At 37.3% G+C, this 21,400-nt stretch overlaps 1 protein-coding gene across 4 annotated transcripts in view; it reads right to left on the bottom strand.

Moving 5' to 3' along the window:
* Positions 1-21,400, bottom strand: part of nipbla (NIPBL cohesin loading factor a) — a 31,559-nt gene that overhangs the window by 6,409 nt on the left and 3,750 nt on the right. For 2 of the 4 annotated variants that reach the window (XM_038305889.1, XM_038305899.1), the window contains 36 exons: positions 20,349-20,499; positions 20,006-20,171; positions 18,431-18,531; positions 18,233-18,344; positions 17,907-18,052; positions 17,063-17,211; positions 15,754-15,844; positions 15,361-15,582; positions 14,977-15,234; positions 14,132-14,877; positions 11,734-11,941; positions 11,439-11,615; positions 11,078-11,251; positions 10,717-10,878; positions 10,507-10,613; positions 10,330-10,416; positions 9,965-10,196; positions 8,303-8,454; positions 8,126-8,206; positions 7,871-7,971; positions 7,581-7,707; positions 7,409-7,491; positions 7,036-7,168; positions 6,751-6,894; positions 4,598-4,684; positions 4,158-4,378; positions 3,894-3,996; positions 3,598-3,696; positions 3,293-3,439; positions 2,426-2,560; positions 2,177-2,275; positions 2,021-2,074; positions 1,819-1,927; positions 1,516-1,646; positions 305-445; positions 127-220 (listed from right to left, as the gene is read on the bottom strand). In XM_038305889.1, the coding sequence (XP_038161817.1) occupies positions 127-220; positions 305-445; positions 1,516-1,646; positions 1,819-1,927; positions 2,021-2,074; positions 2,177-2,275; positions 2,426-2,560; positions 3,293-3,439; positions 3,598-3,696; positions 3,894-3,996; positions 4,158-4,378; positions 4,598-4,684; positions 6,751-6,894; positions 7,036-7,168; positions 7,409-7,491; positions 7,581-7,707; positions 7,871-7,971; positions 8,126-8,206; positions 8,303-8,454; positions 9,965-10,196; positions 10,330-10,416; positions 10,507-10,613; positions 10,717-10,878; positions 11,078-11,251; positions 11,439-11,615; positions 11,734-11,941; positions 14,132-14,877; positions 14,977-15,234; positions 15,361-15,582; positions 15,754-15,844; positions 17,063-17,211; positions 17,907-18,052; positions 18,233-18,344; positions 18,431-18,531; positions 20,006-20,171; positions 20,349-20,412 (5,443 nt within the window). In that variant the 5' untranslated portion in view covers positions 20,413-20,499. The remainder of the gene's footprint in view (positions 1-126; positions 221-304; positions 446-1,515; positions 1,647-1,818; positions 1,928-2,020; positions 2,075-2,176; positions 2,276-2,425; positions 2,561-3,292; positions 3,440-3,597; positions 3,697-3,893; positions 3,997-4,157; positions 4,379-4,597; positions 4,685-6,750; positions 6,895-7,035; positions 7,169-7,408; positions 7,492-7,580; positions 7,708-7,870; positions 7,972-8,125; positions 8,207-8,302; positions 8,455-9,964; positions 10,197-10,329; positions 10,417-10,506; positions 10,614-10,716; positions 10,879-11,077; positions 11,252-11,438; positions 11,616-11,733; positions 11,942-14,131; positions 14,878-14,976; positions 15,235-15,360; positions 15,583-15,753; positions 15,845-17,062; positions 17,212-17,906; positions 18,053-18,232; positions 18,345-18,430; positions 18,532-20,005; positions 20,172-20,348; positions 20,500-21,400) is intronic. The other 2 variants (XM_038305905.1, XM_038305912.1) reach the window with 2 other exon arrangements.

Below are 21,400 nucleotides of genomic sequence, written 5' to 3'. Positions count from 1 at the left end.
TGCTCGCCTGCTCCGTTTCTGTGTTTTGTTCATGTTAAAGTAAAGACAACTTTTAAAAGAATCCATGATTTAGATGGCTGTCACACATATTATGCATGGAGTTGAAAAAAAATGAATGTTTCTCACCGTAGAATTTGTTAAAGCACGACCACACAAACTTGTAGTTGTGCGTAACTTTATTTACGACAGCTCCAAGGCAGCTCACACAGTGCTGGACCACCTAAACATAAAAGGAATAGAACTGTTGTTCAAACTGAGCTTCCACCACTTCACATCAGCTTTGTGATTAGCCTCTTTCACACACCGTCATGCCGTATTTAATGATGAGTTTCATCAGGTCTTCTTCAATGGTGGCGAGGAAAGTTTCACTTGGGTGCTCCATTAAGGGCACCACCAGCTCCAAGATCTTTGCCACGTTGCAGATAACCATGAAGTCATTGGCAGTCTGCAGGGAAAACAAATATTTTACCTGAAAGAATCTGTTTAATTGGACCCAAACAACGGTTCTAGTGGGGCCATATAATCGTGAAATATTTTTTAAAAACATTTTGTTGTCACTGCTGTACTAGTGAAACTCTGATCATATAGACTCATCACAGACAGAGTAAGATATATCGGCACATTTTAATTTGTTAACAATCAAACCAAGCTGTAAAAAGACAGCAGCCAGTAAGAAAAAAAGCTCTAATTATGTGTTGAACTACAGAGGGAAATAACCAAATCTTTTGTGGTACATCTTTACAACCAAAGGCACTCTTTGGACCTGTGCAGGTTGAGTCGTTTTTGCAAAGTTGTAACATATAAACTCAAGGGTGATGTATGAAACGAGATGTTTTACAGACCTATTGTCAAAAGCTCTAGTATAATGCTGCCTTCATATTGTCTCTAAAGATGATTCCTACCACTAGTAAAGTGGACATTTCCAGTGAATTGTGCTTTTGTTGCGGCAGAAAAGAGAAACATGTTAGATCCAAATATTATCCTGACTACTTGGCCAAAACAGGAATAGAATTCCTAATTCATTCATCCATAAAAGTCATTTAAAAAACCACAAGTTTAAATGGTGATACATTTCCTTCAAATATGTCACACCATTGCTTAGGCTACAAATAGCAGGAGAGATTGCTTAATGATGCATTATTCACCATACAGAAACATTCTGCTGCTGTTTAAAAGGTCAAAGTTTACCTCATCTAAGCAACTCTGGTATCATAGAATTTTCTAGTTTTTCGCTCCAGTGGCGAGATGAGCGTGTGGTTATGTAGGATTTTCATGTTTCATATTTACCATAATTACGATACCCCATGAAGGCAGCATAAAACTCATTAATTCCTGCATCCTGCAGCTGTTTTCTTATTCACTTATTATAAAATCATAAGGAGTGATGTTTGCACACTGTAATGTGCAAAACCTCACACTAGCTTGAAATCCATCCTGCTAAAAAAAACTCTCCATAAATCATTATCTTAATTTTGATGGGTCTAAATGTAATGAAGAGGTAATGGAGGAACTTACATTACACTTTGTGGTCAGATAGGGTTGCATGGTCATGGCATGTTTGACCATGAGCTGTGCTCTAATCTTGCTGAACAAGTATAAGGTGGTGATGCATGCCACGAGCCGTGTGGAGTTTACTCCTTTGTTTTCTATGGAAAACGATGAAAAAAACAAAACAAACAAGACTATTACTTATACATGAACTTTAAAGAAAGGTACAGTTTAAGCAAGCATACTAATTAAACTCTTAATCTTCATAAACAATTACTGATTCAAACAGAAAACTGTAGGAGACCCAGCAGCAAAACTAGACTTGCATACCTGCAAGAGACTCTTCATATTTGAGGATGTGCTCCACCAGGTTGTCAACTAGCTGAACACAGGCCTTTTTAGCTGGCTTATATGAAGCGTCCTCTTCTGATTTTAGGAGCTGGAAGAAATAAGAGTGTCACCTTTTAGGATTTTGAATATAAATTAAAATGCAATAAAAAAGAAAGAAAACAAAACAAAACTTAAAACTTACATTTTGCAAAAGCTGTTCGAACCAGTCATAACCAGTGTCGCGACACGCAGCCACCTGAAAGAGTCAGTCAAACATTTTAGAATGTTCTCAAACCAAAAGCCTTTCTTAAACTATGTTTCAGGGTTCAACAAAAACCAAGAAGGCAGCTGAACTTACAACATCAGTGATGTTGAGAATCTTTCTGGTCATGGTGTCCTTGTCATGAGCAGGAGTTGGAGTAAACCACAACTTCTGAAATGTCTCATTCACCAGTTTCTGTACAGAAGCATTAACAGATTAAATACCTTTAACAAATATTTACAACAAAAAGGTCTTTCAAAATAGATCTTTGGAAATCTTTTTACTAGACAACAAGGCATAGTGTAATAATATAAAAACAGAAGGCACATATAGACTGACCCATACCTTGATGCCTTCCTCATCATTGACCCTGCGGATCATCTTCACGCACATCTCAGTGATCTTACTGAAGGTTGGTTGCTCCAGACAGATGTCTCTGAGAATCTTAATGACTCGCTTTCTTACACTGATTCCAGTGTCCTGTGCAACGAAAAAAAAATTATAAAAGCATTTAATTAAAAATGTTTTATCAATATACAACAAAAAAAAAATATCCACAAAAATAAAAAAAACACTGCTTTGCCAGCAGGTGGCAGTATAGGACAGTAATAATAAGTGAACTTTGCATGAACCCCCTTCACATTTCCATGACAACCAACCCAACAATGTCCATATGCTCACTCACCAGATGAGATGTTCAAAACAGTAATTTTTCATCTCTTTAAGTACAGACGGCTGAATAACCCAGAAAAAAAAAAAATCTTTGCCAATCTAGTATTATGTACAAGATAAGGGTGAACCTTTTAATTTCTGTCAGGACACGTCTGTAGAACATCTTTATGGAACCACTTTTTATGGGTATTTTTTTGCTATTTTTGGGCTATTTAAAGAAGTTCTAAGTCTAAAGAGATGAACTTAAACCAAGGAAAAACTAAACAAAATGTACAGCCGTCAGAAATAACATATCCATTTAAGAAGTGCAATCTCCAATCGCACCTTAAAGCAGAGTCATCAAAATGTTTCACTTGGTGAAATCCCCACATTTTAAAAGCACAAAAACGATGCAGATAGCATACATGGTTCTGTTCTGTCTCATCTTTGCTACACTTAAACAGGAGGGATAATTTCAACATTCCCCGCTATGTAGCCAACATAACAAAAAAAACATAACATTTGTTTGACCACCAGCAACTGAATGAAAAGATAACTTGCCAATATCCTTTCAATGAGCATGTCATAGTACTGCTCAGTGAGTTGGGGTCTGCTAAGCACAAACTTTCCCAGCAGCTCTACAGCTGCTTCCCGTACACTGGTGGAGTTATCCATCAAACGACCATGGACACCTCGCTGCATGTCAGACTGAAAAAACAGAAAGGAGCAAGTGTTTGCATAAATAATTAGATCAGAAATAAAGGTTATTTTTACAATTAAAAAAACAAAAACTTAGTGTCATGAAAAATGACAAGAAGAACAGATTTGGAGACAATGTTTACCAAAAAATATAACTTCTTACATACCCTGGCCAGAATGCTGGGGTCCACAGCCACGACCTCTGACAAACACTTCATGGCTTTAGTCCTTACAGCAATGGCACTTTCCCCAAGAACGCGCAAAATCTATCACACAATAAAAATAAATAAAAATGGTGTAGAAATTAAATACAGCTGCTCTCAGAAAGCCTGGAGTAGTTTAGAGAACATTAGACTGCATCTTCTCGTCAATGTTATTAACTAAATCTGAACTATTAACAGTTGCTTTTATGTCCGTCAATGTGATTTTACTTAATTAAAAAGTGTTCAGATTGTCATCTTACCTGTGTTAAATAAATATCAAAGCTCTGGGCAAACGGCCTCATGGAGGCCAAATAACGCACAATCAGACAGGAGTCTTCATAGTCCACAGTGTCTGAATTCATTCTGCAAGAAAAGGAGGAGGAAAGGAAAGGTTGAGTTGAGACCATTCATACAGCAACCTGAGAAGAGCCATATTGATTGCAGCAGGTCTAAGCACACTTCAGATATAGGATTAGCCTAAGAGGTCTTTTATGAAGCACAACTGTGCAAAATAAAATCCTTACTTCAGTGTGGTGAAATGGGCAGGTATCGTCTTAATGATGTTGCGCAGAAACTTCTTGCGTTTTTCTGCACGCTGCATAATTTCACCAGTTGTTTCCATCTCTTTTGCATGTTGGGGTCCATCTGATGAGTCCTCATCCTTTGGATTCTGGTTCCTCATAGATTTCTCAGCCTCTGTTGTAGCGTCACGGAACCACTGGGCAATGTAAAACTTTCTAGCAAACTAGAGGACAAAGACAACATGTGAGATTATTCGCAGCTTACAGTACATTGAACAGGATGAACCAACTAAAATAAGGTTTTGCATGTTCTTACTGTGCAGGATATTTCTTTTTGTATTGAAAACATTCTTATTTTTAAAATTAAGTTTCATGCTTCAATGTGTTGTTCAGCAAATGGAAAAAGATTTCCATCAACACTACTGAGTCCGATTCAAACCCACCACCAGAGAAGGATCCGTCTCAGCGTTCTCTTCCAGATAGTCCAGTAAAGCTTTCTGCAGCTGCTGCGTTTCATCTGTGCCCTGAGACTAGACAACCACAGAGTAATAATGTCACACGCTGATCATTAAAAACAAAGGTAAAATATAAGCATGAAGGTAAAAATAACAATGCTAAAATAAAAAAAGCATTTTATTCTTAGTTTAGGTTCTTTTAAAAAGCATTCAGTGGTACCTTTAAATGATAACTCTGACAATAAATTTAGTATTAATACAGACTAGTTTATCCTGGAGGATGATGCTTAAGACATAGCAGAACTGGTCTCCAGAGTGCAGATCTTTTATTTAGAAAGAAAACATTGACAAGGTTTTTTTTAAAGGTACAGTGGAGTATTTTCAGAAATCGACTGTTGCGTCCCCCCCCTATATTCTAAGTGTTATTTATATATATATATATATATATATAGATTTTTTTTTTTTTTTTTTTTTTTTTACAGACTAGTAGTGGATTTAATCAAAAGTGGTTAGAGGATCCTAAATTTAGCATATATCTCCATAAGACGGAGCATGGTAAGCATGTTTTTGTAAATGTTAACATTAATAATACACAAGCTGATTTAAATAATCAGCCTTTAGGTAATCAGTTTGTTGGTTCCTTGTTTTCACTTTATATTGATCAGTTTTATTTGCGAACGTTACCAGCATCACACTGTTTTTGTTTTTGGATTGACTGGCTGCTTACTATTCGAAGCAATACTCATTTAGATTTTTTTTTTTGATGGTTAAAATTGTATTTTCTCTAAATGATTGATACTCGTGTCTTTAAAGTTCCCTGTCTACTTTTAACATATTTTTAACTAAATTAGAGTCGGCTGCCGGCAGCCAGACTTGGCCAGCTTTCCTTTCGAAAACCGGAACTGATATATGTTCTTCATTTCATTTACAATCTGTCCATACAATTATATTGATATGCCTTTTTTTCTTCAAATTGTAAGATTGCTTGAGGCACCATGTGTTGTGTTTACACCTTAGTAAATAAAATCTAATTGCTTATGAACTCTTCATAAAACCCTTATTCAAAACTTCCGCTGGAAAAACGACACCAGTCAGAGTTAGAAATGTTTCAGTTACTGGTTTCATGGTGTACCAGGGTATGAAAACAACATGGTTTCAAAACCACAAAAGTTTTCCTTCATACTATTCTTGTGTTAAAAGCTTTTCTTTTTAAACACATAACTCTTGTCAGAAAGAGTCCTCGGGTTGTGAGCAGCTGGCGGCCTGGAGACAGGGACCGGATGGACGGAGAGTTTGGGTGTTTTTTGGATCGAGTATTTGATACGTTTTAAATTAAAGGCAACCGTGGAAAATCCCTCTATAGCTGCACATTTTGTGTACACTCATTTGTCACATTAATTACTTGCCTTTAAAAATGATGCAATTTTCTATCTTAATCAAAGTTTTATTTTTTTTGTTGGTTTTTTTTGTTTTTTTTTAAGGTTAGCATACCTTCAGAATTGCATATCAGCCTGCTGTAGCTGGTCAGAGTTAACATTAAGACCAGATGCTTGATAAAATGGTTACCCATCTTAACGGTAGAAATGAATGGAAACACTGATTTCCAGCAGGGTTTTCATTCCATTTAAGTCACAAAGAGAGACTGCATGAATGGGAGGTATTTTCAAAGCACCTCCCATAAATTGTGATCCACCCAATGACAGCCAGAGGGAAAACTAACATTGTAAGGTCGGCTTACTCCAGAAAAGAAAATACTTCAACCAAAGGACAAATGCTTCCTCCTAAAATCTCAAAACACAATTCATGTGTAGCAAAGGATTCCATTTAGTAAAAGAAGATCAACTTTATTATTACCATTATTAAATTATGTAGACATCATTTCATTTCTTCAACAGAAAATACTCTTTCAGACTGGAAAGTGTGAGATAGTTTAAAATACTGTTTGCCAATGGTTCCAGATACCAGAACATTCTCCAAAATATTGTTTTAAAGATGCTGATTCAATCACATAAGCGCAAAATGGCTAAAAAAAATTCCTCAATCTCTTAGCTTTGTAATATAGCTGTAAATGTACTGATCCAAACACCCAGACATTAGTTAATACCAATTTACTCTAATCAAATTTAGCCTGGGTTTCTTACCTCTTGTAGGATGCGATCAATAGACCTCTGGTCCATCTTGCTAGTGACGGCATCCTTCCTGAGTCTGGCAGCCACTGTGCCCAGGTAGTCCAGAGAAGCCACTCTGAGAGCCATTTCTGTCTGTTTATTACTAAACTGGTGAACCTGAACGAAGAAGAAAAAAAAAAAAAATGGAGAAAAACTTCAACAACAGGAAATATGAAAAACAAGGAGGATAGTTATATTCAGATCGAAAATTGATAGCTCAGGAAACTTTGCAACTTTATTCATACTATTCTTACTAACCAATAGTCTTCCAAGAAGACTGAGCAGCAGCTCTGCTGCAGGCCACTCCGGTTTGTTTACAGTTGATAGCAGATCCTGGACAAAGTTTTCAAATAATGGGCGGTAATCTTCTTCTCCTTGCTTGCTGCCACACCTGAAGGCAAAGACAAAAGAGGCACAACATAAGGATCATTAATGAACCACAAGCAACAAGCAGTAAATTTTTGTTTAAAAAAAAATCTTAAAAAGGAAATAAGTAAACTTATTAAAGGTTTTACTTATAGTTTATCATATCAGCAACATAAAGACTCATCCATCATGACATAAAACATGGCTTAAGTTGAAAAATCAACATAAATATTGAACAATGAATGGTTAAAAATAGAAATCTTACTTTTTGAGGAAGACAGACAGGAAGTTCTGTGCCGTTCTCATTGCCGTCTCATATGAATTGGTTATTAGAACATCCTGATCCACCTTAAATATCACAGAAACAAAAACAGATTAATCAGAAAATATTGGGAAGAATATATTTGCTTGTTCTGTGCATTTGTCTTCTTTCCTACCTTGTCGTACTCTTCAAACACATCCTTGTCATTAGGGAGATGGACCACGCACTGGATCAGGCAAAGCACCAGAGCTGTCACCATCTGAATGTACATCGGTTCTCCATCCTGGTCAGAGCTGTTCAGCCTAAAGTAAAAAGAAGACATGACAATTAGTTTGCTCTCTTTCTGGCAACATTCTGGATAAAGAATTAAAATGATACATTTCATTTTGATACCATTTGGTGTGTGTGTGTATATACAACAGTTTATTTTCACATCTCAGTATAAATAGATGTTTAAACAACTACCTGAAATTCCTAAGAGAGCGCTTGCTGGTGGGTAACCTGGCCAAAGACGTAAAGATCTCCTCCAAGATAAGCTGTCGGTGCTTCTCATAGCGGGAAAAAACCTGAAGTGTCACAAATCGAACATTAAGTATAACACATAAAAATAAAAACTATACAACAGCCAAAAAAAACAAGTTTTCCATGAAATTTAAGATTTTAAATTAGTCATTAAATGAAACAATTGAAGAGGCTTTTGGCATTCAGAGAAAGGCTTACCGCGGTGACGAGCTTAATGGCACACAACTGCAGCTCACTGACATTCTCCACAAAGAACGGAGTTATCCCCATAGAAGAAACCTGCACAAAGGAAGAAAATATATTTCATACTTCATACGCTTAGCAATGTGAAACCATTTTTACCACCAAAACATTTTCTTTGCTTTCTTTTTTTACCTGAAGGATCGTTGTATCTGTAAGAAGCTGGATTTCTAGGAGCTCTGAAATGTTGCTGACTATGTCACACACCTTGTTGTACAACATGACAATTACACGTTGTTTGTGTGTCGAACATTTGGCACGCTTTGCCTTGGAGCTCAACAAGCCACCTAGATGAAACAAAAAAGTTTTTATTTTTGAGAATTTATTAAAAAAAAGATTAAATCTATAATATCTTGAGGACCCTCGTACAGATGATATAAAATCTCATGATTTCCATAAAATAAACTTCACTCACTGACTGACTACTATAATGCAAACATCATTAGACTGAGAGAAAAAAAAATCAGCCTGAACTGCAGCAGCCTTTTTCTAGAAACTAAATATAAGAAAGTCAATTTTTGCTTGACCAGGTGATACAATTTACCAATTAGATGAGAAACATTTAGAATGAAAAAAAGACACCTTAATTCAAGAGCAAAATATTGAATTATCTCAATGGAACAATATAACATTTGTGTGGTGGGAAGAGCCTAAGAACTTATCAGCTACACAACATCCAGAGCATTTTCACATCATACTTTTCTGCTTGTCATATATTCTAATAAGGTTAAGTTGCATGATGCGAGTCAGGAATATTCAAATAAAAGGAACACAGATTTCCACATTCAGGATCATAACATCTTAGTATCGACCTGTGAGTATCGACCAAGGTTGCAACACAACAAAGAAAGTAAACTTTTGTTGCCATTGCATGACCAAAAACCAATCAGTGAGGGTTTCATTGACAGATCATAAAATAGAGAAGAGGTTGCAACAAATTTCAGTCGGCAACCCCTTTCAGCATGATGGAAAACATCTGTGCTGTGTCCAACATCCCTATAACATGATTTCAGTCAATTCCAGTTAAATCTTCTGTCGCTTTATCCTTCCTGCCTTGTCTGTTACAGACTGCATTGAAAATGCTAAAATCCCTTTTACTTAATTTCTATTACATTTCTGGATGAAAACACTCAAGAGCATGATTTAAAACTGCTGCCATCACTATCATTCTTTTTCTTAATATTTTCTCTGTGGTGAGCATGTAGTCAGAGTGCCAGTGGCCTGAGAGACGGTTGTGTCCAAATTGAGGGGCTTCATCTTTTTTCAAAGAAAAAAATATTTGTTCCAATCAGCAATACTAACGTAACATCCTTCAAAGGCTGTATTTTTTACTCCATTTACACAACAGCACTTCAATGAAGGCTGTCCACATTCTGAGACTCTTTCAATTGCTTTCTTCTTTACCCCAAATATGATTAATAAATCCATTGTATTTTTAATGTGTTATGGTTCCTATGATCCAAAAGATACTTTCAAAATGTTTTATCCAAGGCTGCCCATGTTTCCATAAAAACGTGAGCAAAACTGTCATTATTCTGCTACTTTCGCTATGCAAAGTTCTGCAATCTAAGTGTTTCCATTGGATAACAAATACAATTAAAACTGCATGTGAATATGTTTGTTAACACGAGTTAAACGGTTTTAAAATAAAGAAAGAGTCCTTCTTCCTAACCAGATAGAAAAGATGGTAATTAATTTCCGTAGCTATGATTGTTTTTTGTCAGTTAAGCTCCAAATAAAATCGCCCCACTAACAGATATTTGCTTCATGACCTAATAAAGTGATGATGTGACTCACCTCCATGCGGATCCACTCTGTAGACAGGATCATACTGTGGATAAAGAGTGTTCTGAAGGTGAAACTTGGTGTACTGTAGAACTCGCTCAATCACATCCTCAATGTACACAGCCTTTGGCATGTGTGTCGAGGTCATGATGTTAAGAGCCGTCAAACAGGCATCGGCAGACTTTGTAACTCTCTCCATTATCAAGTCCCTCCAAAGCCTTTCCTCATTTTCAGCATCATGGTCCTGTGGATAGCAAAGGAAAAAAATTGTTTTTTCAAAAATCTTCTTTATCCACTTTGTGTACAGTTAAACACTATAACTATGAAAACATGAGTTAATGGTGAAAAGAGCAGATGATTAGAAGGAAAGCACTCACATGATTTAACAAGGTAGAGAGTTTGGATCCATCCTGGATATTCTTTTCAAGGATGTTCAGGAGTTTCACCAATTTGTCTGATGGGATCTACACAAACAGATGTCATTTAGAGCCGTTTTTGAAGCATCTGTCATAAATATGGCTCTAATTAGAGATATCAGGCTTTGTCTACTGTACCTTGCTGGTGATGCCCATGGCCTTAATTTTGGCAGACTCGCTGCCAAGCTCATTCAGCTGGTGTTTACCAAGCAACAGTTCCTGAGGTATCTCATCATCATCTGCTGCTTATTGAAAAAAAAATTGAAAAGGGGAGGAAAATGGGTTTTATAAACTGCAAAATTCAATTTAAAACGTTTTTCATTACGTAAGTTAAATAGATAAAAATACCCATGGTGGTGAAATCCACGTCCTCCAGGTTTTCTAGTATGTTGTCTATGCTTGCCAAGAATCTTTTGAACGTGGATGAGTCCATTAGCTCTTCTTGGGTCAGCTTAGGTTCGTAAGCTTTTCGTTTCTTTTGCTTCTCTTTCATCTTCATTTTTCTGGCGACTGAATAAGAAACAAAGATTCTTGCTGTCAGCGTTTTCCTTTTAGGACAGCCACAGAAATACTGGAATTAACTTGTTTTCCTTACATAAAAACATTTCATGTATTCTAGCATGGAAGCAGAATTTATTTTTACAAAATGTGCTCATCCTTTCTCTCAGACATGTTTAACAAAACAAACTCGTCAAATGCGATTGCGTACTTTCACTCATGCTGGGTGGAGGTGAATCTTCTTCAGAGGAGTCGCGGTAGCGGCTGCCGGAACCTCGCCGACCTTCTCGATGCCCGCTTTTCCGGTGCTCCCCAGAACCTCGTCGTTCCCTTTCTTCAAAGTCCCATGATCTGTCTTTGTCCCGCTTGTGACGCTTCCTTGCCGCTGTATAGATCAAAAAGAGACGTAATTATAAACATTTTCTAATACAGATGTGCAGAAACGGCAATAGCATTTGTTTTTCTGTTTTCAGCTAAAATGAGTGTTATACTACAATACTATACTTCAAAGAAAAATATCCTATATAATTATATCAGAACAACAAAAAGACAGAAGAAACAAATGAACTCACACTCTCCGTTTGCATCATAGTCTTCATCTGAGCTGACTTCAGCATATTTAGGCTTCTCATTAACGGTACTTCGTTTCCTCTTGTTCATTTTTACCCTCTCATACATTGGCATGGTCGACTCAATTTCTTCTAGTAACTCCGGGGGGAGCTCCTTTAAAACCTCTGGATCCATACCACCTAAACATTTGATAGTAGTGTTTTTGTGAGCAAATAAAATTTAATTGGTTAAAAAAAAGAAAAAGAAAGTAAGAATAGTTAAAAACGTAAAATGTACTGCAGCTTGGCTGTTCCTTACTTTTTCCAGACTTTCCAGAGAACCTGTTCTTTGACTTGCTGTGCCGAATGATTCTCTGAATCTGGTCCACCGAGAGCTTTTTTAACACCACAACAGGCTTGGGTCGCTTCTCAAAGTCCTTCACCAAACCTAGTCTCTCTAGTTTGACCTTAGGCTGGCCCCACATCTGACTTTCAGTTGACTCACTGTTCTCACGGTCCCGATTGATCTAGAAAAAGAAAGAAAAAAAGGTTAATTTCAAGTTTCAATGCCTATGATCACATTTTGAGATAATTTCAAACTGATAATAAAAATCTAAAGGGAAAAATTTAGAAGTGTATATCAAACAAAAAAATATATAACAATGATTCAAACTGATGTTTGTGATTTTGATGTTAATTCCCAGAAACCCAAGAATAAATACATAAAGAGATGTTCCACTTTCTCATTATTTAAGTTAAATGTAAAAACTGGAGGGAAATGACAGAAAATTACACTGCTACAAGAGCTCATTGCACAAACACACACAATATGAGGTGTGATTGTTTTCTACCTTGACCATCCTTAAAAATCTATTCAAAGCACTAGCAAAGTTATATGTATAGCCATTTGGATCTGGTGAAAATTAAAGTCTACCAGCTCCATCACAAAAATAAAATAAGTTATTTTATTAAAATATGCTTTGAATGCAAAAAAAAAAAAATGCAGATGATACATGAGAAGGAAGCTGCATGGCTTAGCTCTTTCTCTGAGATTTTAAGAACACTGGTTTGAAACGTGAAACTACCATTTATGGTAAAAAAAAAAGTTCAATTCTAAAAGCATGCACTAGACAATAAATCCAATAACAATCATAAATGCACCGGTTATGTCTGCAATTATGCAAATGTCAAGGAGTGCATATATGCAACATTTGGTTGGTTATCATATTTCTAGTGCCATAATATATTTGGTCCTGACAGACTGCTGGCGACTGCCTTTATGGTTTTAGTGACGGGATGCTAAGACTCAGAAAAGTATTGGGAATAAGCAATGGCAACAAAGGAAGAAAAGTGTAAATAAAGAATTTTTTACTATGAATATAATATGTTCAAAAATAGCTTTAGAACATGTTTTTTCTGAAATTGTCCAGCAGTTTAAAAAGCTGACAAATGAACATAAACTCTTAATAGGAAAAGAGCGTCCCAAGTTTTTTTTTTCCACCTGCACAGCGAATAGAGGAGCAAAATATTTCCCTCGATGTTGCTGCGCACTACCGGCTAGCTGGATGAAAGCAGCTACCAACAATTTCCAACTAATTCTAACACAAATTAGTCAGCAGGTAAATCTTGTTATCCACAAAAAATAAAAATAATTTAATTCAATTAAAAATTAAATAAATAAAAAAAGAAAGCCAATTTTCGGACAAAAAAAGTAAGACCACAGGTAATAGTAACTAGCTTAACAACTGGAAAGCTATGGGCAGCATGTCTGTGAGGCTGCCAATTGAGGGTTCACTCCTTATGCAAATAGCCTGACTATTCAGATATAATGATGCTACTCCAGAGTGAGCAGAACCGCAAAAAGAAAAACTGCAGAATAAACACTGGAAACCTACCACTAAACTTAGCAGGGGTTCATCATTTTGTTCCATGCACAAGGAAATGACTGAACACCACTTAATATTATATTTTTGCATAAGTAGTTAACTTTTTCAGGGCACTATAAGGCTCTCATCCATGGGCACTCATACTACTAAAGATCAAGAAATGAACTTCAAGATAACCTTCGCAAAACATGTATGCGCCACAATGTCCGATTCAGACTCCTGCATCAGCATTGCAAAAAGCGTAGTCTTTTTCTCAGTGAAGTAAATCCAGAAGGGCTTTTGAGAAGACTTTGTTTCTTTAAATCTGCTGATTTTAGACTTACTATGAGATATAGAGAAGGCATTCCAGTATTCATCTAAAAACAAGCTTAAAAGGAAGAACTGAATGACATCAGGACTTATTGGGTCAGCACTTGTCTACAGTAGACATATAGCATATGGTACAAGCTGTTGTGTACATCCTCTTGAAGGTTTCTAAAGACATGTCTTGTTGTCTCAGGTAGAATAAAGGAAGACATTTAGCTTTGCGGGCCAAATTTCAGCAAACTGTAACCACAGTGGAATATCTCCTTGATGCATTTACTTCTCATATATCCACCAACTACTTCTACTCATTCACCAACTAAGTTCAACAGATGGTTAGGTTTGAGTTAATGTGTTAACAGAATTTGAAAACAAAAACCAATTTAAACAAAATAAATGAGAAAACACAAATGAGAAAACAAAAATCAAGAGTGAGCGGGGGAATGATTTGGTTTCGTGAGATTGCAGGCAGTGACAGCTGAATGATTGGTAGGCGGCTACATGTTTGGTTTGGTCAGCCCAGATCACCTTAGGGATCTGGAAGTTCTTCAGTGCTCCGGTATGCCCTCCAAGGAGCTGAGCAGGGAAAGAATCTGGGATTTTAGCACCAGTGGAAGAAGAGGCCGCTTTGGATCCATCTTGTCTACTGCTGCTCCGACCGGGCTCTCCGGCAGAGGAGGCCTGGAAGCCAGATCTATCTCGATCGCTCCTGGAGCGGGACTCAGGGGACCGTCTGTCCCTGCAACCCGTCTCGCTTCGATGTCTTCTATCCCTGTCGGATTCCCTGTCTCGTCCATGTTCCCCTCGATTTGAAGGCTTTGGTAATTCTCCGCGTCTATCCGACGACTTGTCATGGTGTCGGTGCTTGGATGACTCCCGACCGTCTCTCCTACTGTCGTGCTTATCAACCCTGTTTTTGATGACCTCCGGTCGTCCATCTGGTTTCAACTGCAAAGCTGTGTCAGAACCTTCCACTGCTGCTTGCCCGCTTGCTGGTTCTTCAGGCCAGCGTTGGGCCTCAAGGGCAGGAATAGGAGCGGCCAGACAGGGGTCGAGCTGGCCGTCAGCTCGCCCTGCCTGCTGGAGGTCGATGCTCACCATGAGGGGGGGACGGCTGGCACCATTTCCAGCTGCAGTAGCCTCTTGTGGGGTCAGTTTGCCTGTATTGGCCCCTCCTGTTGATCCACTCCCTGGGGCACCAGTCGGGGCCCCTGGTCCTCCTGCACCAGGCTCAAGAGGAAAAGAGTCCTGTTTTCTCTTTTTAAGTGGCTTGTCTATAAAAAGATAAACAGCAAAAAAATCAATCAGTTCAATTACATGTTTTTTCCCCCACAGTGCATAAACTAACAAATTATACTAAGATAACAACATACCTTTGTCTTGAACTTCTTTAGAACACTTTTCGCTTGCTGCCTCACGTTCAATCCTTTCAATTTCAGCGAGAGCATCGAGCTCCGCCTCATCATAGGGTGAACTTGGGGGCTGAAGACCGCCAGCTCCACCAATTTGTTGCTGGACCTGCTGCGGCTGCAGCCGGGCGGCTAAATTTGGCTGGAGGACAGGAACATGCTGAAAGCCCATCTCAGCCTCAATATTGTCCGAGTTCTGATCCATGCCCGACCCAACGTCACCTGAGAAATCAAACACAACACAAAGATGAAAAGCCTAAAAAAAACAAACAAAACTTTCCTGAATACCAGTTTTAGCACAGTTTAAAGTATAATAAATAACTTTAAATAACTTTAGTTAGTTAATACCTGGTGGATCGGATTCATTAGATTTAACCCTGGAGAGCTTGAGGGTGAGCTTCGTGGAGTCCTTGTTTGGAGAGCTAACTATGTCATACATATCTTTCTCCTCTTTTACTGTAGGAGCTTTCTTTCTTTGATGGAGATGCTGCTTCTCGTCATGTCCACCTTCCCTTGGCGAGGAAGCATAGGGAGGCGGCGACTGGAGAATCAATTGAGGACGGGAACCCTCTAAATTCAAGCAACAAAAAGAGAGAAGCTTGTTTTTTTGGGGGAATTCATTTTTACTGTCCATACGACTATATATTTACTGATGATGTTACTAAATCTATATACAACAATTAAACCCTAACTGGAGTTTCCAAGTGATTCATAAAGAAGACTATGTTCAAGAACCCTTACGTTTGGGGGTTCCTTCACTCGATGCTGGAGAGCAGCCTGACTGTGGAGACCTCATCTGGAAGGAAGGATTCCTCATGCTCAAATCACCCTCCTGAAAAATTATATCGTAAACTTATTTAGACATTTATCCATTTTTTGTCTTTATCAAATTCATGATTTCACAATATATATTGCTCAAAAAACTAAAAGGAAGACTCAAATAACACACCCAAAATCTGAATGAATTAAATATTCTCACTGAATACTTAGTTATGTACAAAGTTTAATGGGCTGATAACAAAATCAAACTAAAATCATTAATGGAAATCAAAATTTTTCACCAATGGAAGCCTAGATTTGGAGTCACGTACAAAATTAAAGTGCAAAAACACACAACAGTACAGGTTGTTCCTACTTTGATATAATGTCCTTAAAACAGGACAAAACAAGGCTCAGTATTGTGTGTGGCCTCCACGTGCCTGTATGGCTTCCCTACAATGCCTGGCATGCTTCTAATGAGGTGGAAGATGGTCTCCTGAAGGATCTCCTCCCAGAACTGGCTTAAAGCATATGCTAACTCCTGGACAGTCTTTGGTGAAATGTTATGTTGGTGGATGATTGAGACATGATGTCCCAGATGTGCTCAATCAGGTTCAGGTCTGGGGAACAGGCGGGCCAGTTCATAGTTTCAATACCTTTATCTTGCGGGAACTGCTAACACACTCCAGACACACGAGGCTTGTGCAGAAGCATGCACATTTGTGGCCTGCTGCAGGTCATTTTGCAGGGCTCTGGAAGCGCTCCGCCTATTCTTCCCTGCACAGATGCAGAGGTGGCGGTCCTACTGCTGGGTTGATGCCCTCCTACGGCCTCTTCCACATCTCGTGGTGTACTGGTCTGTCTCCTATTAACGCCTCCAGCCTATGGACACTACCCTGACAGGAACAGCAAAACCTCTTGCCACAGCTCACATTGATGTGCCATCCTGGATGAGCTGCACTACCTAAGCCACTTATGTGGGTTGTAGAGTCCATCTCATGCTTCCACAATTGTAAAAGCACCACCAACATTCAAAAGTGACCAAAACATCAGACAGAAAGTGTAGATACTGGTAAGCTGTCTGTGGTCCTCAACTGCAAAACCACTCTTTTATTGAGTGTTTCTTGCTAATGCCCAAAAATCTCAAATGCTGCCTATTCCATATGAAAAACAACATGTGAAACTCAGTGGAAAGTTTGATTTCACAGAAGTTTGATTTAACTGAAGTTTTATTGTGTTGTTTACGTGTTCCCTTAATTTTTTTGAGCTGTTGTAATTAAATCAGGGGTACCTCACTTCCCAGCCGCTGGACAATATTCATGTAGTCGTCTGTACCATGTCTGTCTGAATGGTGATTGGGAGCATTGGGTAGCTGCCCTGATACTTTGCCTTCTTGGATATTTCGTATCCCACCTGGCACCATGGGACTCGTTACTGACGCTAAAATATAAAGAACAAAATTTGTAAAGGCTTATTTCTATATCATCAAACTTTGAGATGATTATATGGAGGATTTAATTTAAAGCAATAACAGATTTATTACAAGCCGGCAAAATAACACAGAATGATCGGGTTGCTAAACAACCTTAAACGGGTGAAAAATGATCCCCATAAATATTTTCATGGTCCTAATAAACTTGTCTTTGCTAAACTGATGACCATACAACTTTTTTTTTTATTTATTTTTTTACATATTTTAAAAATAGTAACATTCTGGAACATATTAGCTAAAAAAAAAACTCAGAGGTGGACAAAATTAAAATTATTCTATATAAAGCACAAGAAAGATCTAAGAGTTGGCTCTGATCATGTTGGCACCAATTCTAAAATATGAACTATTACAGCCAAAATATTCAAATTATTGCACTTTTGTGTTTTTCCCCATTTTCCAGGTACAACATGGATGTTTTTGTTTATAAAAAGCAAATCTACTAAGATCAAAATTGATACCTTACATTTTTCCATCTAATAAACAGCCAAACAGCAAATAGAGTATTAGCTCAATGATCTATACATATTGATGTTAAGACAACTTTTCCTTTCGCGAGTTCTTCATCATTCAGATAAAATGCACTGTGCGTTTTTCTCCATTTTGTGCTACTGAATGTAAAACATGAAAAGACATTTATTCTCACCTTGTATCTGTTGGAGTTGGTTGTAGCTGGGGGGTTGTTGATGGGGGAACTGTTGTATGTACCCTGGTGCAGGGCTCTGAGGAGTGTAAGGGCTGGGTACGGGACTGTACCGACTACTGGAACCAGTCTGTGGCCCAACAAACCGGCTAGATAGAATGAAGAACAGAAAACAGAAAGATGGTAAACAAACATTGAAGAAAATTAGTCCAATTATTACATCATTTATGTTAAACACACCATTACGTACCAGGGAATAAACAAAAATTCATATATCATCTTTAATAATTTCATGCATATGGACCGGATGCATTTTTTAAACAACCCACCTTGACGGATTGGGGGAGATAGCCGCCGGTTGGAAGTTTGCAGACTGTGCAGGGCTATGCATGGAGTTTTGGGTGATCTTAAAAGGTTGTACCATTGGTTGCTGCATAACATCTTAAAAAACAACAACAAAATTAAAGTTAAAATCATTAACTACAAAAAAGATTTATTATAAGTCAAAACTAAACCCATTTCCATACTTTTCTCCCTGAAAATGCCAGGGTTCCTGGCCAGCATGGTCTGCAGCAACAGTGGTGCATCTCCTTCTGGTTCATCGCTCCCCAGGTTATCCTTCAGTTCTCTAAAAAGTTGCAAAAATATAGAGACAAGAAAGAAATATTTAATCGAAATAAAACATTTTTTAAAAAGTATCACTGACTTGAAGGAAATGGATGCAAATGTGACCAAAAAAAACATGACATTCGTTGGATATATTCTCTAACTATACAGAAAACTGTTTAACAGGAGGAAACCCAGAAACCAATAATAATGAATAAATTTATATACATTTTACCTAGAAATGTTACTATTAATTTCTAAATTGAAATAAAATGTGAAGCTGGACTTTTCAATGATATGAGGCTGTTTTTTTTGTCTTCAACTTTTTCTCAGCATATTTTTTTTTTTTTTTTTGGATTTGCCATTTAACAGCAGTGCACCGCTTTAGTCTTTGATGATATTTTTCATATTGACACAATTTTTATTTTTTTAGATATGGCTGTTTACAAAATAAGATCATTTAAAAATTTTAAATCAAAATTTGTAGTCAAAATGTATCTAACTTATACACATTTATAGTTAGTCCCAGTTCTGCTGAGCTGTATTTTTATAAAGAGAGCACCGTCTCTTTTAATACAAAATGTTTTAAAACCAAAATCAATTGTGATCATAAAAAAATATATCATTGTTGTTAATCATTTGTGATTTCTATAAACAGTTGAAAGGAAAGCAATAAAAAGTCTAAAAATGCATCCTCATTTCTAATACTTAGCCTTTCTTTTTTAGTGTAATTGAAAATATCAAAAGTTAAATCAGGAGAAAAATATTACCCAATTATGCAAAAGCATGTATATATATTTATTTAAATCTAATACATTTAACAGTTAAATTCTGAAGCAATTTTAACCACAGATATACTAAATTTTCTTATGCAATATCTGCATCAAGTAAATTTAGTAGCACTTAAATCATTAGTATTATCCCCATTAAGATGTCCTGACTCCGTGTCACATAAAATCTAACTTCCAAAATTGTATGTTAATGTGAAGACAGGCTTCCTGTAGTTATCAGAGAAACACCAATGAACTTTTTTTTAACTTCCAATCCAAAATCCGACAATTAAATTTGGATCTCTGCAGATGCCGATACTGTTCTAATACCAGAGCTCCTTTTGCTTTAATGTTATCATTTCTGCTGATTTTTTTAGGAACCTTTTATAAACTCCTCTCTACAGCAAGTACGATACGAATGAATGTACACATGTATATTCATAAAGGCAACCTGAGATTAATCTAAGGTCAGAGAAGGTAATTAATAAAACAGTAAATCATGTCAAAAAGACAAAATCCATCCTGAAAACCAAAATGCAAATGTAAGAGTTCAAACTGACCAAAGACGGATGTCTATAAAGATGTAAACATTTCTGCTGTTGAAAAGATTTTTAACCTAAAGTACATTTATTAAAGAAATTGGATCGGTGCATCTCTACTGCTTATTACTCTACTGCTCTTTATCGAATAACAGTATGTGAGGACAACTAATTTTTAAACACTCACATGTGCTCTGTGGAGACCTGGTTAAGGCCATGGGCTAGCTGTGAAGCCAGACTCTCATCTCGACACCCCAGTAGACGGTTAACTTCCTCTGCGATCTTCGAATTGAACAACAGGCTCTTAGCGGTGGTGGCGGGTAGAGGAGAAGGAAGCGGCAGCTGGTTCAACACTAAGGGGGAAAAAAAGATTTAGGAGACTTAATCTCAGAGAAAAAGAGTGAAGAGTCTCCTCGTAAAAAAATAAATAAATAAACAAATAATAACAAAAAAAAGCATGAGGTCAAAACCACACTGTCACAAACAGAATACTGCTGACTCACATGTCCTCACGGGTGTTTGATACTTACAGTCTGTGAGGCTAGCGATCCCAGCAAGAGTGGTGATGGGAACATGGGGCATATCCCCATTCATGCTGAAGGTGAGGGCGGGGGGAGTGTGTTGATACACAGGTATATCAGGGGGTCGATGGACAACACCTGTCCTCACATCTCCTGGCACCTGGGAGAGAGTGTAGCCAGTGTGAGAAAGATGGACAAAAACAAAAAGCAGTGATTAACAAGATGAAGATTGTGTGTTTATTGGCAAAATATGTTAATCCATTAAAAAATAAATGCAACGTGAACTGTCCCAGAATACATAGCTGCCAGCTGACTTTTAAAAGTAGTACTGAATAGCGAGAGATAATGAACGTTATCTAGTTACTAAACATGGAAGATTGGATGAATCTATCAACATCCATGATAGACTCAGCCCTTCAACATTCGTTTCTTATGTAGCAGTGTAGCGCCATCATGTAGCAGTGATGTATCTACTTAAACTTGAGAATAGCCGTTTTGTTTTCTTTTGTTTTTTTATACAGCAAAACCACAGAGAGGCTGTTTTTTTTTTCTCCAAGGGGGTTAACAGGCTGCTCTAAGTCTTACGGATTTGATTTTAACACAATAAATAAAAAAAATTAAACATAAAAACATTTTTACATTTTCTCCTCCAGTGAAACTGTGCCCTCACAATCAAAAAAGAAAGAAAAAATTAATCTAAGGGATAGTTTTCAGTCTGTTTGATTTGGAGCATTAAGATAAACAAATTAATAACAATCAAAATACGTATGTCTCAAAACAACATAGAACTAGAAAAGAGGAAACAATTCCCACTGGACAAAACGTAAACATTCTTGACAAGAAAACAAGTATGTTTATTTTAATGGGTTGTGTCGGTGTGCGCAGGTGTTTATCAATATTACCAGCAGCGCAGAAGATGCGCGCTGAATGCGTGCTGGTCTTTGCCCAAAAAGGCATCTTAAAAAATACATCATCTATCGCCATTTTTTGGATTGACAAATAAAGGTTGGAAAATTGTTACATATGGCAAAAACTTAGTCTTTGCCTCTGACACAAATTAA

The sequence above is a fragment of the Cyprinodon tularosa genome, unplaced genomic scaffold (genome assembly GCF_016077235.1).
Source record: "Cyprinodon tularosa strain WSP-4 unplaced genomic scaffold, ASM1607723v1 ctg115, whole genome shotgun sequence".
NCBI lineage: Eukaryota > Metazoa > Chordata > Actinopteri > Cyprinodontiformes > Cyprinodontidae > Cyprinodon > Cyprinodon tularosa.
Note: the sequence above shows the minus strand (reverse complement) of the source record. Positions and strands in the feature narration are given on the sequence as shown.